General features: G+C 42.7%; 1 protein-coding gene and 1 long non-coding RNA gene across 3 annotated transcripts in view; one reads left to right on the forward strand and one right to left on the reverse strand.

The window, feature by feature from the left end:
• Positions 1-17,949, reverse strand: part of LOC148501153 (uncharacterized) — a 60,971-nt gene extending 43,022 nt beyond the window's left edge. For both annotated transcript variants that reach the window (XR_015870080.1, XR_015870079.1), the window contains exons 1-2: positions 17,764-17,949; positions 10,109-10,850 (exon numbers count right to left, since the gene is read on the reverse strand). This is a non-coding gene — a long non-coding RNA (uncharacterized LOC148501153). The remainder of the gene's footprint in view (positions 1-10,108; positions 10,851-17,763) is intronic.
• Positions 1-27,123, forward strand: part of IFI30 (IFI30 lysosomal thiol reductase) — a 60,556-nt gene extending 33,433 nt beyond the window's left edge. The window contains exons 2-7 of the mRNA XM_088450864.1: positions 7,883-8,077; positions 11,007-11,081; positions 13,837-13,932; positions 19,701-19,853; positions 23,554-23,622; positions 26,926-27,123. Of these exons, the coding sequence (XP_088306990.1) occupies positions 7,883-8,077; positions 11,007-11,081; positions 13,837-13,932; positions 19,701-19,853; positions 23,554-23,622; positions 26,926-26,997 (660 nt within the window). The 3' untranslated portion in view covers positions 26,998-27,123. The remainder of the gene's footprint in view (positions 1-7,882; positions 8,078-11,006; positions 11,082-13,836; positions 13,933-19,700; positions 19,854-23,553; positions 23,623-26,925) is intronic.
• The last annotated feature ends 647 nt before the right edge of the window (positions 27,124-27,770 follow it).

A 27,770-nucleotide genomic window follows, 5' to 3' on the forward strand; every position in this document is an offset into this window, starting at 1 on the left:
CTTGTAATACTGTTCCCTGCTTTCATTGTAAAACGCTTCATTTTAGTAGTAGTTTAGTGGGCACAGCATTACATTTCGGTTATTTATTTTCATATACTGCATGTATTCTAGAATATTGGGGCCTGTTTGGAAAATGTATAGGTACATGAAATATGGAAAACCGAGCAATTAATGAACACAGTATATAACACAGATCACACAATATATAATAGATGCATTATAATATACATTTCTTATAGAGTCCGTATAAGCTAAAAGGGAAGATCTGTGGTTGCTGGATAACTGTCATGAGAGGGCTGACAACTTTTGCCTATTTATTTCCCCGGAATGAAAATGGCCCCTGTTACGTAACTGAGCTCCTGAAAGACACAGATTAGTCACATTAGGGGCTTGTTTCAGAGGTGCATGCAATTCAAACACACTGCCAATGCTCATGTATATTTACGTTACACAGAGTGTATGCTCTACAATTCTATCGCAATCGGGAGAGACGGTATCAGAAAGTGATGGGCATTCCTGGGCAGTGGCCTGACGTGAACACAAAAAAAAAGAAATGTCTCCTGGGTGTGTTATGGGAGTGTCATGGGCATGTCAGTGAAAGCGGCTGCGTTCTCAAATGCACAGCCACATACATGTTCAGACGGAGAAACTGCACCAGCCATAGAGCAAGAGCAAATGTTGATGGTGGTGTGTAAAGAATAACGGCAGTGTTACAGTGTGCAGAGACGCTGACAGTAGGCTTTTCAGTTCTTACACATTGAGATGCTGACCACTGCTGCACCAGGGGAAGCCTGATACTAGCATTTGCATATTATTGCAGCCACGACACTGGCAACTGATGCACTAGCGCCCACCTCTAAATCAGGCTGTAAATAAGGTAATGCTTGTTTCATGAGACTAATGGCTCCTCTGCAGGGCCATAGAAAGGGTGGTCGGGCTGCTTTCAGGGCAGGACCAAATCGCAGGAGAAATGGCCACGTCCCTTTAGAATTTTTTTTTTTTTAAAGTATTTATTTTAAAAGGTAGTGCACACTACCCAGATTTCAACAAAGCTTATACCATATTATTACCAAAACCTAACAAAGATGTGGAATTGGTGGAGTCATATCGCCCCATCACACTCCTAAACCAGGACTTTAAATTGCTAGCAAAAATCATCGCCACCCACCTACAGACACTGATGCCTTTTCTTTTGATACATCACCAATTAGGCTTTACCAACTCACGATATTCAGACTTAGGTATTAGATCAGCTATCTCAACCATCACTGCGTCTAAAAACTGTAAAAACACACAAAACGTCCTGTTAAGCCTTGACACGGAGAAGGCTTTTGATAAGATAGCTCAGCCACACCTTTATGGAGTGCTGGAAGAGAGAGGGTTCGGTCCTCGGTATTAAGAATCTCTGGCAAGATTCACACTGACAAAAGAATATAATGAGTCCCAGGAGGCCTGGAGCAGAAATTATCAAGAAAGCACATGATTGTTTGGTTGTGGAGTGGTCTTGTGGCCTGTAGTTGCCTAGGGCCTGATGAGTACTGGGTAGAGCTGTGGCTTTGAGGTCAAGTTGCAGCCTGGAGGACTGATGTGTACTTGTTTTAAGTGTGGCCTTGGGGCCAAGTTGCAACCTTGGGGACTGATGTGTACTTGGCTAAGGTGTGGACTTGATGCAAATGAGACAGACGTGAATGACATTAATATCAAAGTCCACTCAGACACCGTGATGTTGTATAATCAAACAGACTATGCTGTGCAGCGGAGGGCGCCGTGATGGTAATAGCAAAGTCCACTCAGACGCTGCAGTGTGGCTGAAACACTGAGAAGTTGTATAATCAAAACAGACTATGCTGTGCAGCGGAGGGCGCCATGATGATAATAGCAAGTCCACTCAGATGCTGCAGTGCGGCTAGTACTGCCGTGATATAGTATAGCAGTGGTTACAACTCGATAACGCAGTGCAGCGGAGGTAGCCAAGGTGGTTAGGCAAAGTTCACTGAGACAGCTAGAATACAGACTGGACAGGAGGAGCAGGAACACAACACGAGGATGAAATTTCACACACCAGAACCGGAAGACACGTACTGGACGCTATAGCTGGCATCAGAGCAGAAAACCAGCAGTGGTGAAAAAGGAAGAGGATCCAGTTAGAGCAAGGCGGAGGTGACGGAGCAGTTAGGTGGGAGGACCTACGGAGTAGCAGCCCAGCGACCCTGTCTTCTAGCAACAGGCATGAGAGAGCCGCCCGGAGCACTGATGTCAAACAAGATGCTTCGGTGGCTTCTGACACTCGGTTTATCAAACAGATCCATTTTTTTATTCTGACCCCAAACCTGAACTAATTGTTAATAATGTAATTGGTGCTCTTGTCCATCTTGCTAGGGGAACAAGACAAGGATGTCCTCTATCCCCCTCAATTTGGCCCCGGATGCCTTGCTACGTATTTTGTAATCCCTAGATAAATTTAAAGGCATCTCTAGAGGTAATAAGTGTCTGAAAATTCTGGCCTTCACTGATGATTTACTTCTCTTTTTCTCCAACCCTGATGAAAGTATGAGTGAGGCATTGTCTAAAATTTCTCAATTTGGCCTAACTTCTGGCTTTACTATTAACATTCAAAAATCAATTGCCATGACCTTATCTCACGTTCAATGCCTTCGTTGGGCAGCAAACCTAAATCTCATGTGGGCCTCTACTACTATCCCCTAACTAGGTATCCAATTACCGAAAAATCTATCCTTGTTATATTCAATCAATATTACTACAGTAATTTCCAAAGTCACGGCTAAATTGAACATTTGGCAAAATCTACAATTATCATTTTTGGGTCGAACACAACTTGTAAAAATGATTGAAATTATTATACACTATACAGGTCCTACCCGTAGTGTTAACTAATAGGGATGAACAAATTCTGAATGCTATCTTACTCCAATTTATCTGGAATGGCAAGAAACCCAGAATCAGCCATAAAATCTTACAAAAACTAAAAAAGAAGGGGGCATAAATTTCCCTCATATAACATTTTACAACCAAGTGTTATCTGCCGTTATATAAGAGATTGGATACATTCCAAAAACCAATATGCCAACCCTGAATTGGAACAACAACTCATACCTGATATTCAAATAGTGGCTCTCCTACATATGGCATAAAAAGATATCCCACCTGCAGTAGAGGACAATCCGTTGCTAACATCTACTAAATCAGTGTGGTTCAAAATAAGAAAATCCTGGAATTTAAATCCCTCCCATTCTTTATTTTTACCATTCTGGGGTAACCCAGCATTCCAAAATGGCGGTATCAATTATCCCTTCTACTCTTGGTCAAGAGCAGAGCATTCTTCTCTTAGATGCATTATGGATATACAATCTCATAAACCATTAGCTTTTCATAAAGTGGTAGAGAAATTTGATTTTCTCAAAAAACATATTTTCGCCTTTCTCCAAACTCAACATTATGCAAATAAGTCCCTACATAACCTATCACCAACTGATTGGAATAATATATTAGACACTACATTCCTTAGATCAGACCAATCCCCTAGACTGATCTCTCATTTTTATTCACGTGTATGCTCACCATGTTTCTCCCGACAACATCGCACAGGCATATCGATATGGCAGGAACAATTTCCACACCTTCAAACACCTGACATTCTATCCACTCTCTCATATTCATTGAATACTCTACCAGCAACTACATGTAGGGGATGATATATAAAATATTTTATAGAGGATATCTTTCCCCATCATGTGCGATTGTAATTGGCATGTGGGACTCCTCCTCTTCTCCCAAATGTAACATTTCTTCCGCTACACTATTTCATTGCCTCTGGAGTTGTACCCCGATCCAGACATTGTGGTCACAAATTGCTTGATATATAACATCCATTTTTACATAATAATTTTTGCTAACTCCTGAATGGGCAGTATTAGGCTTCTTAAACCCTGACCAGGGCCAGCTCCAGGGGTCAGAGCACCCTGTGCCGACTCAGTTAATAGTGGCCAATACTCGCGTGCAGCAAACTAGCAAGGCACGCCTCCAAATAACGTCAAGCTGGGGGTAAGCCCACCACTCCATCACTAGCTGGGCTTCCCCTAGCCCTCTGCCGGCATTGAACGGGTGCTGCCCGCATATTTATCCATTCAGCCACTCTGGGGTCTGGCACCGCCGTTCAGCTGTGGCAGTGGGGGTCCCCAACCTCCTGATTTGACCACAGCGTGCCACTTCGGACCACGGGTGGAACAGCGGGACAGTACTGACCCACAGAAATCGGGATGCTGGGGAGGGGTGTGCCCTCTATGGGGTGGCGCTCCTGTTCGAATTCACTGGTCGAACACCCCAAAAGCCGGCCCTGACCCTGACCACCATCTATCTCTAAACAGCAATAAAATTCTTACCATAATATCTAATGTCGCCCGCAAGAGTATCCTGCAGCAATGGGTGCAACCCACGTTCCTTTAAACTGTTTGAGGAGAAGCTGTTCTTCATTTTCAAAATGGATTGGACAGAAGCTTTCCTTCGGAAAGTGCTTCGTACTAAGAAATACTTTAGCATTTGGGAGAGATACTTTGACTCTCAACCAAGTGACATTGGAAGCATGTGTCTGCAATCACGTCTCGCCTCCGACAAATCTCCATTCCAGTCGTAAAATATATCTCATTCCATCCTGTATATTTAGCTGTCGTGGAATGCGGTCTCCTCCGTGCTCCAGATTGCTGCTCTTCCCCTTACCTCCCCCTCCTATTCCTATTCCCTCTTTCTTTCTCTCCCTCATTCATTTCTTTCTTTCCTATATACCTATCTTCTATTATCATACCCCTCCCTCTTTCTTTTCACATAATTGATTAAAAATTAAGATGTAGACAGTTATGTTCTTTGTCTACCATATCTTTACATTTAGTGCAATCATTTATTTTCACTGTTTGTATTTTCATGTACAAAAATTTAAAATGTAACTTTTAAATATATGAGGTCATACTTCTCTGTTAATTATAATAAGGTGTACTTGGGTTGACTTTCCCTTTATTTTCTTTTTCCAAAAAATAACTAGATAGCATAAGGACATTTGAGCTTAATTCACCAAATCTATCTCACTGTTACCCTGAATTGCCCATGATTTTAACTCCTATATTGCTATGTTCACCCTTGATTTGCCACCAAATGATATATTTAGTATCCTCATATGTATCTTTATATGTATCTCTACTTTGATTCTTGTCTCAATAAAAAAATTATGAAAACAAAAGGATTTGCAGTGCTACAATGCTGGGCGCTAAACAGGGGGGCACTGTGAGCCCCGCAGCCAGGGGCAAATCCAGGGAGGGCAATGAATATGAATGCTCTCCCCCCCCTCACAAGCAGAGGAGACTGCTGGTCAGCGGCAGCAGCCTCCCTGAACCTACTGCAGCCAAGCAGACAGCAGCATGTGCTGGGCTGGAGATGTAGGTTACTGTTGACAGGTAAGGGGGAGAGGGTGGCGTTGTAATTAGTACCTGCTCTATCTCCTCTCAGTGGCCCTGCTCCTCAGGTCTTTTTGTAATTATAGACTGATTTGCTGCTAGACAACCTGATCTTTTGGACAGAGCTGGTCCCCGATGGGTCCAAACAAAGCATTCCCAGTCTTGCATCCCCTCCCATTTCAGCCATATTACTAGGACACCACCATACTTGCTGACTCTCCCTAAGGGCCTGTTTCAGAGGTGGACACAGTGTTGATGCCGCATGCAGTCTAAGTAGCTCTGCACATGCGTACTGATGGTTACTGCTCACTCCAGTGAGTTTGGATGCAGGAGCCATGGATTTCAGTGGGCATTCCTGAAAGATAACAGGCAGACAGTGACTGCGTCTAAAGTTGCAGTAGTGCTGACACAGGACACCATGTTCAGACAGAGAAATTGCACATGCATAGGGCTGGTGCAAGCTTCGATGGTGCGACTGAATGTGCACCGTTTGTGCATCTAAAGATGCACTGAGATAGATTAGCACAGCTGGAAGTGGATGTCTCAGCATGAATAGAATCGCGCCATTAGCATAAAGATGCATCCACCTCTGATTCTGGCCCTGAATGTCAGAGAGACTCCTTGAAATATTGGTGTTTTTCCTTACTCCCTGAAGAGTCTAGCAATCTCCCTGAGGCCATATTGGGTGGGGGCAACACAGTGATGATGTCCTTTTTCTCCACCCACCATGGAGAAAACATCGGGAGAGGAATAAGAAGGATGTGTGCTACAAGAAAATGGCAGCTGCTCCCCAGCATATTGATGGCTATATGACTGTGCCAAGGAAGTATAAGAGTTACAGGTGATTTATGCCCAAAGAAGTGCACTGGTTTGCTGAAGATGTGTGCTCCTTTACCTGGCAGTTAGTTTACAAAACTGGCACTGCTGCGGGGCAGTGTTTTACACCCAGCACAAGAAGGTGTTTAGTTATATATACAAAGACAAATGCAGTTCAGCAATTGCCTTTATAATTGTTGGTAGTAAATTACTATGATAATAACTTATTTAATATTAGACATAACTAGCATTTGCCCGTAGCTTCACTCACATAGATATTTGTTATTGATCAGTGGAACTAATTTTACAAAGACAGTAGTGGCATCTAATATTATGATGTATATTTTGTATTGTAGACATTGATCACAAAATGTCTTTGTAAACAATATTTGCAGTTTTTCCTTCCAGGGATTAACACAAAAAGATGCTTGGGGCTACTAACTTGTGAGCATGCCACTTAACCTACAATAACACTGTAAGTTTGAAAGTAACATGAGCAGCAACTCTGTGATATGTAATATTTGTCTACTGGATTGACATGTATACTGCAACTTCATGAGTCAAGATAAGCTGTCTGATTAGTGCTTAATATATAGTTGCATTTTCCTGCAAAATAGATCTTGATATATATATATATATATATATATATATAGTATATATATATACCAGAGCAAAAAGGCGTCACTCATAGTCTTCTCATTAAGGTATAAACAGTGCAGTGGTTTATTATAAGAACATCATCATCGACGTTTCGGGGCCGTGCGCCCCGAAACGTTAATGACGATGTTCTTATAATAAACCACTGCACTGTTTATACCTTATTGAGAAGACTCCAGTGCCGCCTTTTTGCTCTGGTATATGGTGGGGACGCTACTCCCCAGGAGGAGGGCACCGGAGCAGGTTTAGTGCTTTTCCCACCCTGCGAGTGTCGGATCATTGTTGTCTATTTATCTATATATGCATATGTAACTGTTTGTGTTCGGGGTGTGCAACATGTAATAAATATACCACTCTTGGGTATGCGGTCATGCTCTTTTGGCTGTGCTGGATTTTGAAGATTTTGAAGTGACTGCTCAGGTAAATCCTGTTCAATTTCTTTGATGAGGACTAATGTCAGGGCCATTGAGTCATGAAGTAATTTGGACAATTCTTAAAAATTCTCAGAAATGTGTGAGGCAATGAAGTGCTGCTTTTCTGTGAGCAGTGTGTCTCTGTCTTTGAGAGATGATATTGTTTACACTTGTGGAGAGATACAGCTTTGGCTTGGTTTTATCTCTCTCTCAATACAACACACCATTTTATAAATGTATAAATGAATATATATATATATATATATATATAATACAGTGGCGGCTCCAGAGATGGAACAACGAGACAGACAAACAAATACTTTGAAAAAAAAAATCTTTGTCTCCATAGTTTATACACAGTCCCAAGGAGTACATTTCTTTGTACAAACACAATTACAACGTTATTATAAGTATAGATGTGGAATTCTGTTACATTGTTAAGTGCTGTTTTTTCACTGACTTTTTTTTCAAAAAAATCTTATGAATGGTGACTGTAAGGTAAACAGGTCAAAATGTGTGTTGCTTAATTTACAGGTGGAAGAGCAGTGCTTGGAATACTACACTCGTAAAGAACACAAACTTCACCAAGAACCAGCGGTGCAAGTTGAACTGTATTATGAAGGCCTTTGTCCAGCTTGCCGCCAATTTCTTGGTCTTCAGCTATTCCCCACATGGCTAATGTTGAATGATATCATGAATATTACATTGGTGCCTTATGGGAATGCAGAGGTAAGATTCAATGTAAATAAATCACATTGCAGGATTACACAAATATGTTATGTAGTACACAATTGTAAATTTCAACCAGTGTGAGCCACATTCAGGCACAAAATGTTAAAAAGTCCGGACCACCGGTGCCACTACCCATGGCGCAAAGCTGAGGGGGCAGCATCGTCGCTCCTGTCTCAGGATTCTGGGGTACCTGGAAGCACGCACCACTGCTTGGAGAGGCAACTGGTGCATAGTTAAGATGTGTCTTGTGCACAACTACCTGCTCCGTTCTCACAATTCTATGCTGACTGCAGCCCACATAATTGAATTCTGTGTGTATATTTGGGTCCCATTCCCAAGATATTTCATTATGATATGCAACTATTCCAAAATACGTAATATTCCGTTATCCAAAATAACCCTGGTCCCAAGCATTTTGGGTATGGGAGACTCAACCTGTAATACCATTTGGCTTGTTTTTTTCTCACAATTGTGTAATCATGATGCTGATTTTAGTTAATTGAACTATTTTAACCTTGGTTCACAAAAATATATCCCAAAAAACAATAACTGTGTAAGCTGGCTTGTACCACCACTAAATAGTTTGGGAACTAGAGACAAGGATCTATTTCTGTAGCAATACATGTTTTAGCCATAGAGTAGCATATTTTATCACCGCTGATTGCAGCAATAACAGAAGCATTTTTGTATAATTTTAAGATTCTTTTGATGGTTGGACAATGTCTCCGGTTCCAGCGAAAGCCATTCCAATGAGAATACTTTTGTCATTCACTGATCAAAGCAAAAAAATACTGAGCTTCTTTCCTCTCCCTGGCTGACCGAACTGCATACGCTCATCCCTACATATGCGCCAATAACTTAAAAGGGGAGATCCACATTTACATATCTCAGTCACTGCTTTACAGTGGTCCATACAGTTTGGCTGTCATCATCATCTTCAGATGGCATTAGCAATCGACTATACAATAACCTCGAAAAAGATAGGCCTTCAAGGTAAAAGACTCCATTTCGCCATCCCAATAAAAAAAATTATGGAGATCGCATTACTGAGAGTTAGTTTGGATAAGCGATATCTGCAATATTGCTAAATAACACTGATAATATTTGTCTTTCTCATGACGAAAGACCTGCTTCTGCATAATGTATACCGTAGTTGCATACCAATTTTCCAGATTTGGCTGCTAAGCAATAGGGTCCAACCCGTGACATTCTATTTTCAGTGAGAGATGTGTGTTGTGGATGTCATAATGATAAGGGGGCACTGTAATGTGGCTTAAACTGAACTGGGCACTAGTGTGGCATAATCTGAACTAGAGGTCACTGTAATGTGGCATAATGTCACCTGCTCATTGTAAAGTGATATAATATGAACTGGATGCCGCTATAATGTTAAATAATATGAACTAGAGCACTGTAATGTGGCACAATATGAAGTGGAGGCACTACAGTGTGGCATAATATGAACAAGGTGCACTTTAATGTGGCATTATACACTGAAGTGGCTAAAGTCATGGGGTAGCAGTATATAAAGGTAATGGTAGGTTGCACCACCGTACTGTGCCATCTTGGAAATGCCCAGACTTGCATCATTTGTAATCTGATGCCTTGTAAGTCAGTTTGAACACATGGCAAGGCGATGTGAATTATCGTAGTTCGAAAGGGGCATGATAGTGGGTCTCCAACGGAGGGGACATTCCATTTCCAAAGTTATGAAGACATTCAACATTCCTGTATCTACACTGTCATGTGTGTACCAGGAAAACCTCATGGAAGGCATTACCACCCTCGGTGGACAGTGCAGTGGCCAACCACGGGTCCTTAATGATTGTGACCAGCGGCATCTGGCCAGAGTTGCCCGTGGTAACAGACAAGCTACACTGGCTCGAATAACATCCACATTCAATACAGGAGGTACCAGATGCATATCAAGCAGGTCAGTTCAGTGTTTTTTAGCTCCCATGGAATATAGGAGCAGGAGACCCACTAGAGTGCCACTGTTAACACTATGATACCAGACACAGCACTCACCTGAGATCGTGAAGATGCTAATTGGACCCGGTAAGACTGGCAACGTGTAGCGTGGTTCCATGTGTCACGGTTCCAGTTGTTTCAGGCTGATGGTAGGGTTTGAGTGTGGCACAGACCCCATAAGGCCTAGACCCCAGTTGTGAACAAGGCACCGTGCAGCCTGGTGGTGGTTCCATAATGGTGTGGGTGTGTTTACATGGCATGGGTTAGGTCCACTGCTCTGCTTGAACATGTCATTGACCAGTAGCTGATACGTTGCATTGCTTGGTAAACATTTGCAGCCCTAAATGGACTTCATGTACCCCCACAGCAATGGAATATTCCAGCAGGATAATGCATCATGTCATCGGTCCTAAGTTTTCCAGAATTTGTATGAGAAGCATTCTGGGGAGTTCAGAAGAATGGTGTGGCCACCATGTTCACCCGACATGAACCCACACAAGCATTTATGGGACGTGGTGGAGAGGTCCATTCGCACCCAAGATCCTGCACCTACAAATATCATGGAGCTATGGGAAGTTATCCAGATGGCATGGGTCAACATCTCTCCAGAGGTCTTCCGTCTACTTATGGAATCGATGCCATGTCGAGTTGCTGCAATTTGATGGGCTAGAGGGGGTCCTACATGACACTTGGCATCTATCCCAATGATAAACAAAAGAGATTTATCAAAGGGATTTAAAATATCCATTTTCCTGACACTTGAACTTAGTGCATTATTTCAGAAATAAGCCTCGGTAAACTGCAAAAACAAGAGGGAAAACACACAAAATGATATGGGAAGGTTGTGTTGAACATAGTTATATGGATGCATATTTATTAACAAATGTAACATTAGCAATTTACTAATATCTTCATGTAACACAACCGTCATTTTATTTTTGATTTTGTTTTACAGGAGAAAAATGTCTCTGGAAAGTGGGAATTTGTATGTCAACACGGACCAGATGAATGTTTTATAAACACAGTAGAGGTTGGAGACATTACTGTTTGGATTAAATCTAAACGTTTTATATAAAACAGCTCTAATCAACACAATCCTGAGACAAATTTTTTTGAAACCTGTTCATTACTTATTTTAGTCCCAACATGTTTGTAATTGTAACTAGTATCATTTTATACACATTTAACTTGGTAGACAGTGAACATTTCTGTTTTACAATCTATCTGAGAAAGGTAATAGAAATGAAAACTAAATTAAGAGATTATTTAACCCACAATTTATAGAAGTTTGGAGGTCTATTACCAGGAACCCTACCAGTTTGAGAAACCTAATCTCTGTCAGCACTGTACCCACTGCATACCTCTAGCTGCCAAATGTAAGAAGGGAAAGTGCTATCAGGATGCATGTTACAAAACAGCACAGTGGTATTTGAATAAAAAATTTTGTAGGTTATCAAAACTGGGAGATTCAGCATTAGAGTACTGACGGGGTCAAGGTTGCTAGTTCGTGGTATGGAACCTCAACATAACTGGTAGTTTGTGGAAGTGATATAGTGTGAATGGTAGTTTAAAATATTTTGGGGTTGCATTTACCCTTCAAAATTGCACACCCAGATAGAAATGGTAATTATTTCTGCTCATCACTTCTGTGTGTGAGCAGGAGAACCATTTAGAAGCAACAATCTTTGCGATATCAATATGTTAATACAAGGAGCAGCGCCCCGTGAAAGGCCTTCTGGGTAGGGTAAAATTTTCACTCTACCAGTGAGAACCTTTTTAAATACTAAAGTGATTATGTAATATAAGAAATATTATAAGGCCCAAAGTTCCTGCAACTATGGGCCATATTCAATTGCCGGCGAAAAGTCCCGGACATTTTATGCATGCTGGAGTTTTCGCCATCATCGCTAGTATTGCCTCTGTAAAGTATCGTGCTCGTCACCACGATTCGCCCTATTCAATTGCAAAGGACGTGAGAATACGTCCCGGCGAAACTGAAATCGGCAAAAAGTCCTGTCAGATTTGGGGAAAACACCTTGACACCTCCCAAAAGATGCACTGACATGGGGGATCACTATGGATACCCCCTAATAGCTCTGCTGAAGGTATTTAGGGTGCTTAAATGCTCTCAATTGCTGCTGTTTTGTGACTTTGCACAAGTTGCAAAAATAAGTAGTCCCAGCAAATGTGGGGTACATGAAAATGGGTGCAAGCATGGTTTAAATTAGCTGAAGTGCGTCTTTAAAAAAAATGTAAAAAAATGCACCTTCAGCATGCACCTGCAATCAAAATAAATGCACGGGCATACTGGAGTCGATTTTTCTACTTTTTAAGATTGTCCCCCAACTTTGGTTTTTTCGCCCCCCAAAATGAAAGTACATTTTTGGGGTGTTCTAAAGTATTTTTTAAACTTTTTTGTTTTCGTGGATTCAGTTTACCTTTAGGGGACTGTCCCAAGGCTGCAGGGGTATTCCCACAACTTAGCACCCCAAACCCCCAAATCTGCACTTTTTTCCACCTCCATTCAAGGCAAATCTTTTCCGCTGGTTACAAGGCGCAGACTTTTTGCACTGGCGAAAAGTCTTTGCAATTGAATACGGCGGAAAGATTCCGACAGGTGAAATGACGTCATCGGCGAAAACTATTCGGCGAGAACGGCTTTTGGACAGCAATTGAATACGGCCCTATATAAGAGTTTCATAATATATCCAGTTTCTATAGGCTTATTAAAGACCTACCATTATTGTCATCTTATCGAATTGCCACAGGAGTACTTTCTTGACCATAGAATGCTAATGAGCAATGCTATGTGTACTGTATGTAGCTGCAATCTACAAGCCATAATTTCCTCTTCCATTTTTCTTTTTAAATGTTAGCGATAGCTATTTTTAGTAAACCTTTACCGGCAACTAAAGCTAAAGTATAAGTTTTATTATTTAAGATATAATATTATCTACAAAGTTTCAGAAGTTTACCACTTGTGTCCCTGGAGGTATGTGCATATATTTTGCATACACACAACACAATCCTTTTACTATACAATCTGGCGAAGGGGCTAATAACAGATAATGATACAGTAGGTTGAACTCTGCTGCATAGCAAATGTAAATATTGTATCAAGGGTCTGGGAAAATCTGGGAGCCTTACATATAGATCTGTGAATATCATCAGTGCATACATGCCTACCCTCCCGGTTTTCGCGGGAGGCACATGATTTTTCGGGTAACCCTCCACATCCCCGGAAGGGTAGGCATTTCTCCCACTTTCTGCCCACTTCCTAGTGAAGTGGGCAGAATGAGGAAAATTCCCGCAGCGATCATGGGTCTACGTGTAGGGGGCGGGGCTTAATGACGTGACTCTACATGAATCACGCCATTTGGCCCCGCCCCTGTGTAAATTTTAGCCAATCGCGGCAATTTTACCGCATGGGTCGGGGCTTAATGATGCAAATCAACAGGCCCTGCCCCCGTCCCCACCCTCCTGCTTCTCTTACCCGGGCTTCTCCCAGGAAGAGATATTAAAAGGTAGGCAAGTATGGCACAGTGGCGTATTTATGTAAGTCAGCTTCAATTTACCCTGCTATGATTAATTGATCTGATAACTATCAGGAAGGAATGAAACCTATGAGCATGAATGTCATTATTTTATCTATATATTAGTGAAGCTATACTCTAAAAAGCCATTCTGCTGTTACTATATGAAATGCTATATGAACTGGTAGTCTTTTGTGATGCAGTAACAATTAAATGTGTTGTTCATTTATTATCTTTATTTTATATATCTAGACCTGTCTCATATATCAGCTGAAGGATATATCAAGCTTTTTTCCAATTATATTCTGTATGGAATTTTCCTCTAATATCAAGAATGCTTTGGAACCAGTAAGTAAACATTTATGTATATGAAAGTTATTTCTTCTTCTTATTTATTTTTTATTATGTATTATTATAAAACGTATTGTGTGTAGGTGTTAAAGGAGTGTGGTGTTGGTCCATAATAATGAAGCAAATATACTAATGAACATTTAATGATTATTTAGAATGAATAACTCATTAATAAGCCGTTATTATTAACAAGTTGCAATGTATAAACAAGAAATGTAATTCCCTTTTCCTGTTCTGAGTGTGCAGAAACCATGATATTCATATCATTAACTTATAATGAAGATTGCACACAGATGTAGTTTATGTAATTCATATTAACATGCTAAATAACCACAAACATATACAGTATGGTATAAATTGTTACTCGGGGAGTGACTGCTACAGTATATCCTGGCTATTTAATGTATGGGAGAGCCACGGGCGGATTGGGATGGAAAACCAGCCCGGGAAATTTCTGCAGCAGCCCTAAATGGGAGGAGGTGGAGCCTGTGAAGGGGACAGGATCTGATGACATATTTAAAATGATCTGATGGTATACAGGTGGCAAGTGGTGGAGAGACAGCAAGAAATGTCAGAGAAAGATGGGGGGGCGTGAGAAACAAACGAGAGATAGAAAGATAGAGAGAGATGAAAACTGTTTTTTTTTCATCATTTATCAATGTACAATCCCATCTCCTCTATATAATAATAATAATGCCACATATCAGTGTATGCTGGGGGCTGTTTTATTCCCCCTCATATCACTGTATAGTGCCTTCACCTCGATATAATAATACCACATATCAGTGTGTGCTGGGAGTTTTGTTAATCCTCATCATATATCACTGTACGATCTCCTCTCCTCTATATAATACCAATACCACATATCAGTGTGCTGGGAGCTGTGCTATTCCCCCTCATATATCAATGTACTGTCCTCTCTCCCCTATAGAATAACAATACCACATAGTTTGCTAAGAGCTGTATTATTCCCCCGCACATATCACTGTACAGTCCCCTCTCCCCTATATAATAATACCACCACATATCAGTGTGCTGGGAGCTGTGTTATTCCCCCCATATATCACTGTACTGTTCCCTCTCCCCTATATAATAATACCACATATTAGTGTATGCTGGGGGCTGTGTTATCTCTCATCATATAACTTTATGGTCCCCTCTCCCCTATATAATACCACATATCAGTGTGCTGGCAGCTGTGTTATTTCCCCTCATATCTCACTGTACTGTTCCCTCTCCCCTATATAATAACAATGTCACATAGCATTGTGCTGGGAGTTGTGTTATTCCCCCTCATATGTCACTGTACTGTTCCCTCTCCCCTATATAATAACAATGTCACATAGCAGTGTGCTGTGTTATTCCCTCTCATATGTCACTGTACTTTTCCCTCTCCCCTATATAATAACAATGTCACATAGCAGTGTGCTGTGTTATTCCCTCTCATATGTCACTGTACTGTTCCCTCCCCCTTATATAATAACAATGTCACATCATACTTACCTACATTGCTGGGCAGCTTTCCGGGAGCAGCAGGAGGGGACCTGCTGCTCTCCTCTTCAGGGGGCGGGGCCAGACGATAGATGGCATTAGGCCCCACCCCCTTTACAGAAAACCCCCGTGATTCGCGGGTCCGTGAGGAGAGGCGGGGCTAAATGACGCGATTTGCCTAATTTAGCCCCGCCCCTTCCCTACGGACCCGATAATTTCAGGTAAAATCTCCCCATCCTGCCCACTTCACTAGGAAGTGGGCGGGATGTGGGAGATATGCCTACTCTTCCGGGATCGTGGGGGGTTACCCGAAAAATCGGGAGCCTCCTGCGATTCCCGGGAGAGTAGGCATGTATGTGTCACATAGCATTGTGTGCTGGCAGCTGTGTTATTCCCCCTCATATGTCACTGTACTGTTCCCTCTCCCCTATATAATAACAATGTCACATAGCAGTGTGTGCTGGCAGCTGTGTTATTCCCCCTCATATGTCACTGTACTGTTCCCTCTCCCTTATATAATAACAATGTCACATAGCAGTGTGTGCTGGCAGCTGTGTTACTCCCCCTCATATGTCACTGTACTGTTCCCTCTCCCCTATATAATAACAATGTCACATAGCAGTGTGTGCTGGCAGCTGTGTTATTCCCCCTCATATGTCACTGTACTGTTCCCTCTCCCCTATATAATAACAATGTCACATAGCAGTGTGCTGTGTTATTCCCTCTCATATGTCACTGTACTGTTCCCTCTCCCTTATATAATAACAATGTCACATCATACTTACCTACATTGCTGGGCAGCTTTCCGGGAGCAGCAGGAGGGGACCTGCTGCTCTCCTCTTCGGGGGGCGAGGCAAGACGATAGATGGCATTAGGCCACGCCCCTTTACAGAAAACCCCCGTGATTCACGGGTCCGTGAGGAGAGGCGGGGCTAAATGACGCGATTTGCCTAATTTAGCCCCGCCCCTTCCTGACGGACCCGATAATTTCAGGTAAAATCTCCCCATCCTGCCCACTTCACTAGGAAGTGGGCGGGATGCAGGAGATATGCCTACTCTTCCGGGATCGCGGGGGGTTACCCGAAAAATCGGGAGCCTCCTGCGATTCCCGGGAGAGTAGGCATGTATGTGTCACATAGCATTGTGTGCTGGCAGCTGTGTTATTCCCCCTCATATGTCACTGTACTGTTCCCTCTCCCCTATATAATAACAATGTCACATAGCAGTGTGTGCTGGCAGCTGTGTTATTCCCCCTCATATGTCACTGTACTGTTCCCTCTCCCCTATATAATAACAATGTCACATAGCAGTGTGCTGTGTTATTCCCCCTCATATGTCACTGTACTGTTCCCTCTCCCCTATATAATAACAATGTCACATAGCAGTGTGCTGTGTTATTCCCTCTCATATATCACTGTACTGTTCCCTCTCCCTTATATAATAACAATGTCACATAGCATTGTGTGCTGGCAGCTGTGTTATTCCCCCTCATATGTCACTGTACTGTTCCCTCTCCCCTATATAATAACAATGTCACATAGCATTGTGCTGGGAGTTGTGTTATTCCCCCTCATATGTCACTGTACTGTTCCCTCTCCCCTATATAATAACAATGTCACATAGCAGTGTGCTGTGTTATTCCCCCTCATATGTCACTGTACTGTTCCATCTCCCCTATATAATAACAATGTCACATAGCATTGTGTGCTGGCAGCTGTGTCACTGTACTGTTCCCTCTACCCTATATAATAACAATGTCACATAGCATTGTGTGCTGGGGGCTGTGTTATTCCCCCTCATATGTCACTGTACTGTTCCCTCTCCCCTATATAATAACAATGTCACATAGCATTGTTTGCTGGCAGCTGTGTTATTCCCCTTCATATGTCACTGTACTGTCCCACCTCCCCTATATAATAGCAATGTCACATAGCATTGTGCTGGGGGCTGTGTTATTCCCCCTCATATGTCACTGTACTGTCTCCCCTCCCCTATATAATAGCAATGTCACATAGCAGTGTGCTGGGGGCTGTGTTATTCCCCCTCATATGTCACTGTACTGTCCCACCTCCCCTATATAATAGCAATGTCACATAATAGTGTGCTGGGGGCTGTGTTATTCCCCCTCATATGTCACTGTACTGTCTCCCCTCCCCTATATAATAGCAAATTCACATAGCATTGTGCTGGGAGTTGTGTTATTCCCCCTCATATGTCACTGTACTGTACCCCCTCCCCTATATAATAGCAATGTCACATAGTAGTGTGCTGGGGGCTGTGTTATTCCCCCTCATATGTCACTGTACTGTCCCCCCTCCCCTCCAGAGAGTCACTTACCAGCCTCAATGCTGATCTCACTGCTCCCACAGTCATATCGTGGCCTTGGTGAAAGAGGAGTGGTGCCTGCTTCCTTTTAAAGTTTCAGGAACCACCAATGAGATACTCCTCCGTGTCTCCGCCTCCGCGTTCCGATCGAAGAGTAGGAGTTCAGCTAGTGACGACGCTCAAGCTGTGCTGTCTAATGAGGAGGCCACACTGGAGTGAGACACCTGGTGGTGGGGAGAGGTAACTGCAAGGCAGTGTTACTGGCAGCCGTGAGAGGCTGAGCTGCCTCTGCACGGCCCAGCCCCCTGACATCTCCGGCTTTCTCCACCGCCGCTTTTCACATGCGCGGCCGCAGCAGTGGAGGCCCTAAAGGGGCTGCTAATGAGTGAGAGGTCCAGCCCAGCAGGAAGTACCCCGGTTTCGCGGCAGCCCAATCCACCCCTGGGGAGAGCTTCGCTCTACTGTTGTGTTTGTGTTAATGTGTTGTGGTCTAAACCATGACATTCTCCATATAGTGTAGCAAGATCTTAATACAGTATTGACTATAGCATCTGCTGTTAACCATAACTATACACATCTTATAATCATATATATATAGTGCTATTATAACTAATAACTTTACACATTGAATACTTCTCTGTTCCATGTATACATTAATCGCATTCAATTCACAGCCATATTTTAAACCCTTGCAGTTGTAGACAATAATCTCCAATATTGTGGCATATATACACACACACATATATATATATATATATATATATATATATATACATATATATATATATATATATGTATATACAGTGTTCGAAATGTGCTGGTATACAATGTTATGGTATACTTGCACTCCAAGCACTGAGCCTCCCGCGGGAAGATCTGGTGCCGGTGCTCCCTCCCTGCAGCTGGAGGCAGGAGCTCACTACCGAGCTTCACCTTCTGGTACCTGCAATGGGTGTTGTGAGAGATGTAATTTATGGTGTGGTACATTACACTAATTAAAAAGGGGCATGTCTTAAGGCTGCGCCCCTCTTTTCCGGCACACATAAGTACAACCTTAGATAAAATACAGATAAAATATATAATGCAGCACTAGAATGTAGCAACATCTATTAGTAAACTGAGAAGTGGCACAAAGTATCAATGCTTCAAAATGTATCGTAGTAGTAGCAAAGATCCTGCTAAGCGTGCATGCTTGTAAGAAATGCTCTGTGATTGACAGTCAATCTTAGCATAAGGGACGTTCAACCCGACCGTCTCAGATTTTCATGAAATTTGGTAGGATGATAGACAACATAAAGTGACTTTCATATGTAAAATGTTAGCCCTCAGTGATACACGGTGTTCATGCTACAGGGTTGCAAACATGACAAAAAAAATAAAATTTTTGCTTGCAAGGTCAACTAAAACCAATCATAACTTTGCTTCTAATTGTGGTAGAACTTTCATGTTGGTCTTGTTTTGAAGTTAATGGACCAGAGTTTTCATAAAAAATTGTTTTATATTTATATATTGACTTTTACATTTCAAGATCACATGATTGTCCTTTGAACTTCAATATCTAAAGAAGTGTATGTGTAAGTGTACAACCTGAGCCTCTTGTATGTCAATGTTTCAGTTGTATTCAACTTTCGTTGAATAAAACTGAAATGTTGACATATAAGAGGCTCAGGTGTTATGTCACAAGCGTTTGTTTGATGCAACAAGTCCTGTGAGTGACACGGCTTCTCTCTTCCTATATATATATATATATATATATATATATATATATATATATATATTGTATATCTGATAAGTTCTCATCAAGTCCCATTTGAGTGCCTGGTTCATGTGTGTATGTGTGTGTGTGTGTGTACGTGCGTGTGTGTGTCCATTGTTTTTCTTCTATAAGTGTAGACATTTTTTGGGATTGTTTATAATGCTGTATGTTTACATTTTTGCTCCTCTTGCAGTGCCTTGCAGCATTTCAACCAGATCTCCCAGCCAAAAAAGTGTTAGAGTGTGTGAATGGAGACTTGGGTAACAAGCTTATGCACCAAAATGCCCAGCAAACGGCAGCACTAAATCCTCCCCATCAATATGTGCCATGGGTGGTCATTAATGGGGTGAGTATGTGTTAATAATCTCTTTGTATGTGGACTCTTATGTACTGATTGTGCTATTAAAAAAACACTGTTCTCATTTTCTTAAGCCCTTTATTATATTAAATACATTCTACCCTGAAATATTTATTTTTCTCCTTCATCCACTAGGGGACAATGGAGGCTTCAAGACAGTGCGGTATAGACGTGTGCTAAGTGGGAGCTGGCACTTTAAATTTTTGAAGTGTGTCTAGCTCCATCCCCTCTATACCTCCCTACAAGCCCAGTCTTAGTTTGTGCCCGAGGGGAGCTGATTGTGTTTTCACATTCTCCTCAGGGTATTTAAATAGTAATAGCGCTGCTGTGCTAAAACAAAGAATATCTATATAAGGAATAGATAGGCAGCAGCTGCACTGCCTGTCTGCATCGATGGAGCTGCCAGGGGGAACCCACTCACAACTGCACGCAGTTCACCTAGGGTCCCCGACTACAGAGATCACTGTCTCCATATAGGAGGTTCTGCATACCACTGCTTGCAGCGTGCATAGTGGTCCTCCATTAGTTATACTGCCACCAGCAGCAGAGCAGCGGCGTATTCTCTGGCTCCCCATCTAGTGGGGTAGCCAGGTTACCACTAAAAAGGTGGTATATTCAGCAGCAGGCTGCTCCGATTAGCGGGGCAGCCAAGCAGCACATAGCGCGCTTATAGTCCAAATTAAGCGCTATAGGGGGGGGGGGGCGGATGGAACCTAGCTCCAGAGTCCTGCTCCTTCCTCCCAGCAGCCTCAGCACTTCTCTCAAAGTTTACAGGCCATTACACGGAGGGACACTGTCTGCATAAGATAAAATGCTGCTGCATGAAACTGTTAGCTTAACCTGGACTGTAAGTAAACAGTGGGGTTTAGGCTGGTCAGGAAAGCATTTAGGACAGGTAATTACTACTTTATTACAGTGGTGACTTCCTTCTTTGTCTAGCATTTTCTGGTACTGCTAGGAGTGCTATTAGGGCAAGTGTGGCTCTCTCCTGCCTCTCTGTATCTCAGTTTCTACCTTTGACCTTTTTCACTACACTTTACTGTTGTTTGTGTGGGGTCTGTATGTATCATGAATGGAAGGGGCTCTAAGGTGTTTCAAAAGTCATTTAGCTCCACAAAGTGTGCTGAAAAGTTTACACAGTATTGCTGCATCAGCAGTCATGAAGCTGGATATACTAACAGCAAAATGGGGTGAAAACTCCAAAAATTTCAGTTTTTGAAGGTTTCACCGCATTCCCCATATGTATCAAGTTCTGTAAGATCTGTCCTTTGCGTAATCGCAAATCTTCATGCATACGTCCAGTGCCATAACAAGACATAAATGCAATGAAGTATGGATTACCCTGGATAAGATCCCGCTATGTCTTAAGATGGCCCTTTAAACAGCCACCCCATCAAACGTAACCGCTTTAAGTCTGGATAGATTAAAGGACCCTCTCAGAGGTAGGAACCACGGATCGTCGATCAGCAGAAGTTGAAGGTTAGAATGCCAAGCTCTGCGAGGCCAATCCAGAGCCACTAATAGAACCTTGGCCCTCTCCCTTTTTGATGCGTTGTAGAATCTGAGGGAAATGGTGGGAACAGATAGGAAAATTGGAACTGCCATGACGTTGACAGTGCGTCCATTGTCACTGCCTCCGGATCTCTCGCATAGCGCAGTAGAGAGGCAGTTGATGATTTTGTCTGGATGCCATGAGGTTGACCTGCGGAAGACCCCACCACTGGACAAGCTGTTGAAAAACCTGAGGATGTACCACCCATTCCCCGGGATGCATGTCCTGCTGAGGTATTCTGCCTCCCAATTTTCGACACCTGGAATAAAGATTGCTGAAATTGTCACCGCTAACTTTTCCACCCAGATTAGAATTTGGCTTACTTATTTCATAGCTGCCCGACTTCTGGTGCTGCCTTGTCTGTTTATGTATGTCACTGCGATGGGGTTGTCCGACTGGACTCTGACTGCACGGCCCAGCAACAGGTTATCTGCTTTCTGAAGAGAGTAGAACACTGCCCTTAATTCCAATATGTTTATCGGCAGACTCGCTTCCTGTAATGTCCAGCGGCCTTGGAAGTGGTGTTCCCGAATCACTGCCCCTTAACCTCTCAGACTTGTGTCTGTGGTGAGAGAAGTCCAATCCCACACTCCAAATCTCTTTCCCTCCATTAGGTGTGTCGAGTTCAACCATGGTGGTGAAGGAAAAGATGGGATCCTATCCATTGTGAGAGGAGGTCTATCTGAAATGTCCTGGAGTGAAAATGCCCATAAGGAATGGTCTCGAATGCTGCAACCATCTTCCCCAGAAGACGAAATGCAGACATGCACCGATACCTGACGATGTCGAAGGACCGTCCTCACCAGCTCCTGAATGGATGTTGCCTTTTCCTGAGGGAGGAACACCCGCTGACATAATGTGTCTATAATCATTCCCAGAAACTGTAGCATCTGTGTCAGTTGCAGATGAGACTTGGGAAAATTCAGGATCCACTCGTGATGAATGAGCAGACTGTGAGTCACTGCGATGTTCTGCAGTAATTGGTCCCTGGAATGAGCCTTCAGCAGGAGATCATCCAGGTAAGGGATAATTGTGATCCTTGTATCCGAAAGAGACTCATCTTCACATCCATGACCTTCATGAATACCCTAGGGGCTGAGGATAAGCTGAAAGGTAACGCCTGAAACTGGAAATGTGAGTTCCGCACTGCGAATCTTAAATGCACGCTACACCAGCCAGACCCCATGAGTCATGACGTCACATAAAAGGGGCAGGGCTGGCAGCACTGAGGATGCCTGGTCAGCTGCACAGATTGCAGTATGCCCATCTGGAGCAACCACAGGATGTTCCAGATGGTACTGCGCAAGTGATCCTGGTTGCAGGGTGCCTTTCCAGACATCCTGCTAGCCAAAAACAAGTGCCTTGGGGTGGCAATGGTGCTGCCCATAGAACCCTTGCGTTCTATGCACAACCCTAGTTATGACCCTTGATACGGTGTTCATAAACATTGCTATGCATGTGGTAAGTGGCAGGATGAACAGATGTGTGCTCTTGCATCTTTGCTGCATACAAGGCAAATCGTGCCACACATGGCCTGAGGTACTGCGTTTGCACCCACAAGTCCATAGGATTGCATGCGTGACATAGCATAACGTAGCATTTGCTGCTGCGGGTAATCACATAGTGAGATGCGTGCGCAATTTTGTAGCGTGATTGGCAAAGATGCAAGCATACACATCTGTATTGCATGTCAAATGCGATGCTTGATATATACCGCCCATAATACCCAAAGGTTTGGTGCCATTGTTGGCAGTGGGAAGGAGATGATGGTATAAGCGAGGCGAGGAAGAGCATATGAGGGAAAAGGGCCCTGCTCATGAGAGCTTACAATCTAAACCCTCCTTGTCGGCAATGTTGGAAGAGGATACAGCTGAGGACAGCTACACTGCCGCATGTTGCTGGACATGTGAATATTATGAATACCAACGGTACTTGAGCATGTATCACTGTAAAAAGCAGTAATACAAAAGAAAAGGTACTAACTGTTTCAGTATATATAAATAAATAGAGCGGAATGTGTCACACTGACATTGATGCATCATGGGACATGAATGTGTAACAGTGTTTTGTAAATCATAAAGGAAAATATTTACTAGGAAATGAGTCTACAATTTACTGTACTGTATTTATTTTTAGAAACACAATGATTCTCTGCAAGCTGAAGCCCAAAGTGCCTTGTTTCACCTAATATGTGATTTATACACTGTAAGTATATAGCCTGATCAGTTCTGATGAGTTTGCTTAATGTGAATGTTTTTGAACAAGAATTGATAGAATAGAATACAATACATTAAAATGCCATGTACAACTTCAATAACCATGTAGTCATGTGTATCAGAAGTTGACAAATAAGAAAACCCTGTTTCCCTGTGTTGTTGTATGGCATTAGTATGCAACGGAACGGAGCCACTTTCACCATGGGTTATTGTGGGCAACAAAACAGGCATTTCCAAATACCAGTCTACTCTAAACACTACTCTACATAGAAGAACAGGGCAAACAATGACAACATACATATAATATAGATATCAAATTTTTATAGACAATTTGTAGGAGATTCAAAAAGGATTTCATTACATTTTTACAATCCTAATTTGGAGGTAGACTCCTGGAGGTATATTTACTAAGGTTGATTATCGATTTTGATCAAAAATCAATCAACTTTGATGTGTTTTTTTGGGCTAAATCACACATTTACTAACAGACAACTTTGATTTAGTTTATTAAGTATTATTAAATGTGCGATTTAGCCCCAGAAACACAACATCAATGTTGATCGAATTTCATCGATTTTAAAATTGTTTAAAATTGACCTTGCTAAATGTATTCCCTGCTGTGCTATGCAGGTTTTTCTACTTCATAGTTCATACTTGCCTAATCTCCTGGAATGGCCAGGAGGCTCCCAAAAATCAGGTGGCGCTCTCAGCCACCTGGAAAGGTGAACAAGTCTCCTGGCTTTGGGACCTCCCAGCCACGACTGCCCGATCAAGTGTGCGGCACGGCGGTTGATGCTGCAATTAACGTTTAATCATGGGATCGTGGCTCTGCCCCCCAATCCACAATGCCTGTAATCTCGCCATTGCAGAGCAGGAGGAGGGGCTATGATTGATTATACCTGGACTTGCTGCCCCTGTGAACTCTCACAGCTGTATCAGGCCTCTCTCTCTCCCTCTCTCTCTCTCCAGCCCCAGGATTGTCCTCTCCAACACCCGCCGGCTGCCGCAGGGAAGGGGGTCCAGCCAGGGTTACAGCTAGATATGGCCATCCCCAGCCTTAATTACGCACTGCAAGTACAACGTGATGTCATGACGTTACGTCGCATGGTTTAGCCGCCCAGCTCTGGCAATAGGAGGATAGTGCGATGCAGTCAACTGTGTCACAGTGACACAGACTGACTGTCACCCGCCTTCAATTTGCATGTTGCTGGCCGCGGCCGGGTTAGGGCGCACTCCTCTATGTTGTGCCCTACTCAGCTGCGTAACCAGCGTATATGTAGAACTGGCCCTGTTTGTAGTTCAGATATGAAATAGAAGTAGAAGCCCTGTTCCCTGATACTGGAGTCATTTAAAATCTCACTACTGGGGTCACTAAATAATGGACACTACCACTTTGGGCACTGCATAAGGAGCACTACCACTACTGTGGGTACTGCATAAGGGGCATTACCACTGTGGGCACTGCATAAGGGGCACTACCACTACTGGGTGAACTGCATAAGGGGCACTATCACTACTGGGGTCACTGCATAAGGGGCACTATCACTACTGTGGGCACTGCATAAGGGGCACTACCACTACTGGGGGCACTGCATAAGGTGCATTACCACTGGGGACACTACATAATGGGCACTACCACTACTGGGGCACTACATAGGGGGCACCGCTACTTGGGTCACTGCATAAGGGGCACTACCACTACTGTGGGCACTGAATAAGGGGCACTACCACTACTTGGGGAACTGCATAAGGGTTATTACCACTGTGGGCAATGCATAAGGGGCACTACCACTACTAGGGGAACTGAATAAGGGGCACCACTACTGGGGGCACTAATGGGGGACCTGCATAAGGGGCACTACCACTACTGCGGGCACTGAATAAGGGGCACTACCACTACTGTGGGCACTGCATAAGGGGCACTACTGCTGTGGACTTTATGTGTAAGGGGCACTACTGCTGTGGGCATTGTATAAGAGGCACTGCTACTGTGGGCATTATGTGTATTAGGGGCATAAATGTGGGCATTGTGTCAAAAGGGCACTGCTGTGTGTCATACATAAATAAGGGACACTACTATGTGGTGTAATGTGAATAAGAGGTGAATCAAGATTGTGCTACTATGTGGTGTAATTTGAATTGGGAATACTATTGTGTGACCACGCCCCCTTTTTAAAAGACCATGGGCCTGATTCAGAGCCGTTCGCTATTTGCGGTCGTTCGTTCAAAAACAAGGGGTGGCTATTCAAATGATCCGTTCGCAAATTGCAGTCTGTTCACACCTCTAAGTCTGAACGAGCGAGCAAAACATACGCTCGTTTATTTGATAAAAACGCCCCCTGGCCGCTCGCACCATACGTCATGTCCGCTATTTATTAGATTAATCGAGTACATCGTACAGCGTATGAACTGCTCGCTATTCTTGTGGTTGGTTTTTTCAACCGCTATTTTGCGAGCAGTTCTGAGTTAAAAGAAACCAAGTGACGTGGACAATGACGCTGCTGTATTAATTATGCACTCCCTTAAAACACCCGTTTTGAACTTTAAGCACGCCTGCGTTCGAATTCCACTCCCCCGTTTTCAAGCACTTTCCCCTGTTACCACCCACATATGCCTCATTCTGTCACTCAAAATAGCAGGCACTTGCTATATAGCGTACAAACGATTTTCGGCCGCACTGACTGGTTCGCGCATGCGTACTAAAAACCATACGCATGCGCAGATGTGCGAACATCGCTAGGAACGAGCATACTGCCGCTAGCGAGTGGCTCTGAATGAGGGCCTATGTCCCTTTTTTCAAGTGCCTATGACGCGCGCTGTCCCTTTTCTTTAAAAAAAACGGCGTGGGGGGGTTGAATTCCATCACTTCTCTAGGACCACTTTAAGCACTGCTCAGGTCCTACTAATAAACTACTGCCATTCCATATTGGTGTTTCCATTCATCACACATCACTCAGGCATCCATGGATAGGAGCATTAGGTCTAGAATTTGATTAAGGATTATGAAACACCAGTGGAAAATAAAGTAACTTTTTTTAATGTTTTCTCCATGGGAAAAATGCTGATGGGGCCAACTAGGTTAGTTGCCCACCTGTACATAATCTGTTCATTTTTGTGTGGTATTAGCAAAATAATTTGAAAGCTACACAAATATTCTGCGGCTGTAACATTAGCCATAAGATGTTAATTTGCATATCATTTTATTGTTGTCAACTTACTTGCAGTCATTTCTGTCTATATTACCTGATTGCTAAAATATATACTCTTATACTCTTATTTTATTTCGAAATAGGGGCAAAAACCAGATGCCTGTTCAGAGAAAGGAGTGACACCACTAAAGAGGGATTCCCTATGTTTAGCTTGAAATATAAAGTACTGCGAACAAATATTTTTAAGAAGTGGAGAAAAAATATCATTCCCAATAATCTGTTTGAAAAAATTTGTTTTATTAAATGTATGTATATGTGAATATTAAAGATAATTTCCAAAATTCTTATGTGATACTTGGATCCAAGATGGAACATCTGATAGCAGGGCATTGGTTCACTTATTACCTTCATGAGGCTACAACTATTGGGGGAACCATAGTGGTCTTGTGTGACCCGGTCTGATCCAGCGTTTACCTACTAGGTTTGTATACTAACCTTGCTGTGCAATACCCTTGCCTCATTGCCTGCTACCATTCCCTGCTTTTCACCTGATCACCTGCAAACTCCCCTCCACCACTTTAACCTCTTTACTGAACCAAGCCTCCTCATATCGCAGAAATCTATTTTATTAATTTTCAATAACTTTCCACCTCTCTGCAACAATTTGTCTCCCCAATTTCTAAATTTTCCTAATCTGATCTGACAGTCTCACATCTTTTTTTTTTTTACATCAATAGTTTTTATTAAAGTTTTTTTCAATTAACAACATGGAAGGGGAAGGATACGGAAAAAAAGAAAACAGAAGGACGGGGGAAGGGCAGGTGGGATGAATCAGACATTACTGTCAGTATAATAAACCTCTTGATTACAGTGTATTGGAAAAACATTTAACATGTTCACAATAAAGCATATATAAATATATATATAGACTCCAGAGAAAATATAGGATAGTAAAATAATAAGTAGGACATCAAAGCATCAAATCCCC

Source organism: Taudactylus pleione, unplaced genomic scaffold (genome assembly GCF_031769625.1).
Source record: "Taudactylus pleione unplaced genomic scaffold, aTauple2 ptg000532l, whole genome shotgun sequence".
Lineage (NCBI taxonomy): Eukaryota > Metazoa > Chordata > Amphibia > Anura > Myobatrachidae > Taudactylus > Taudactylus pleione.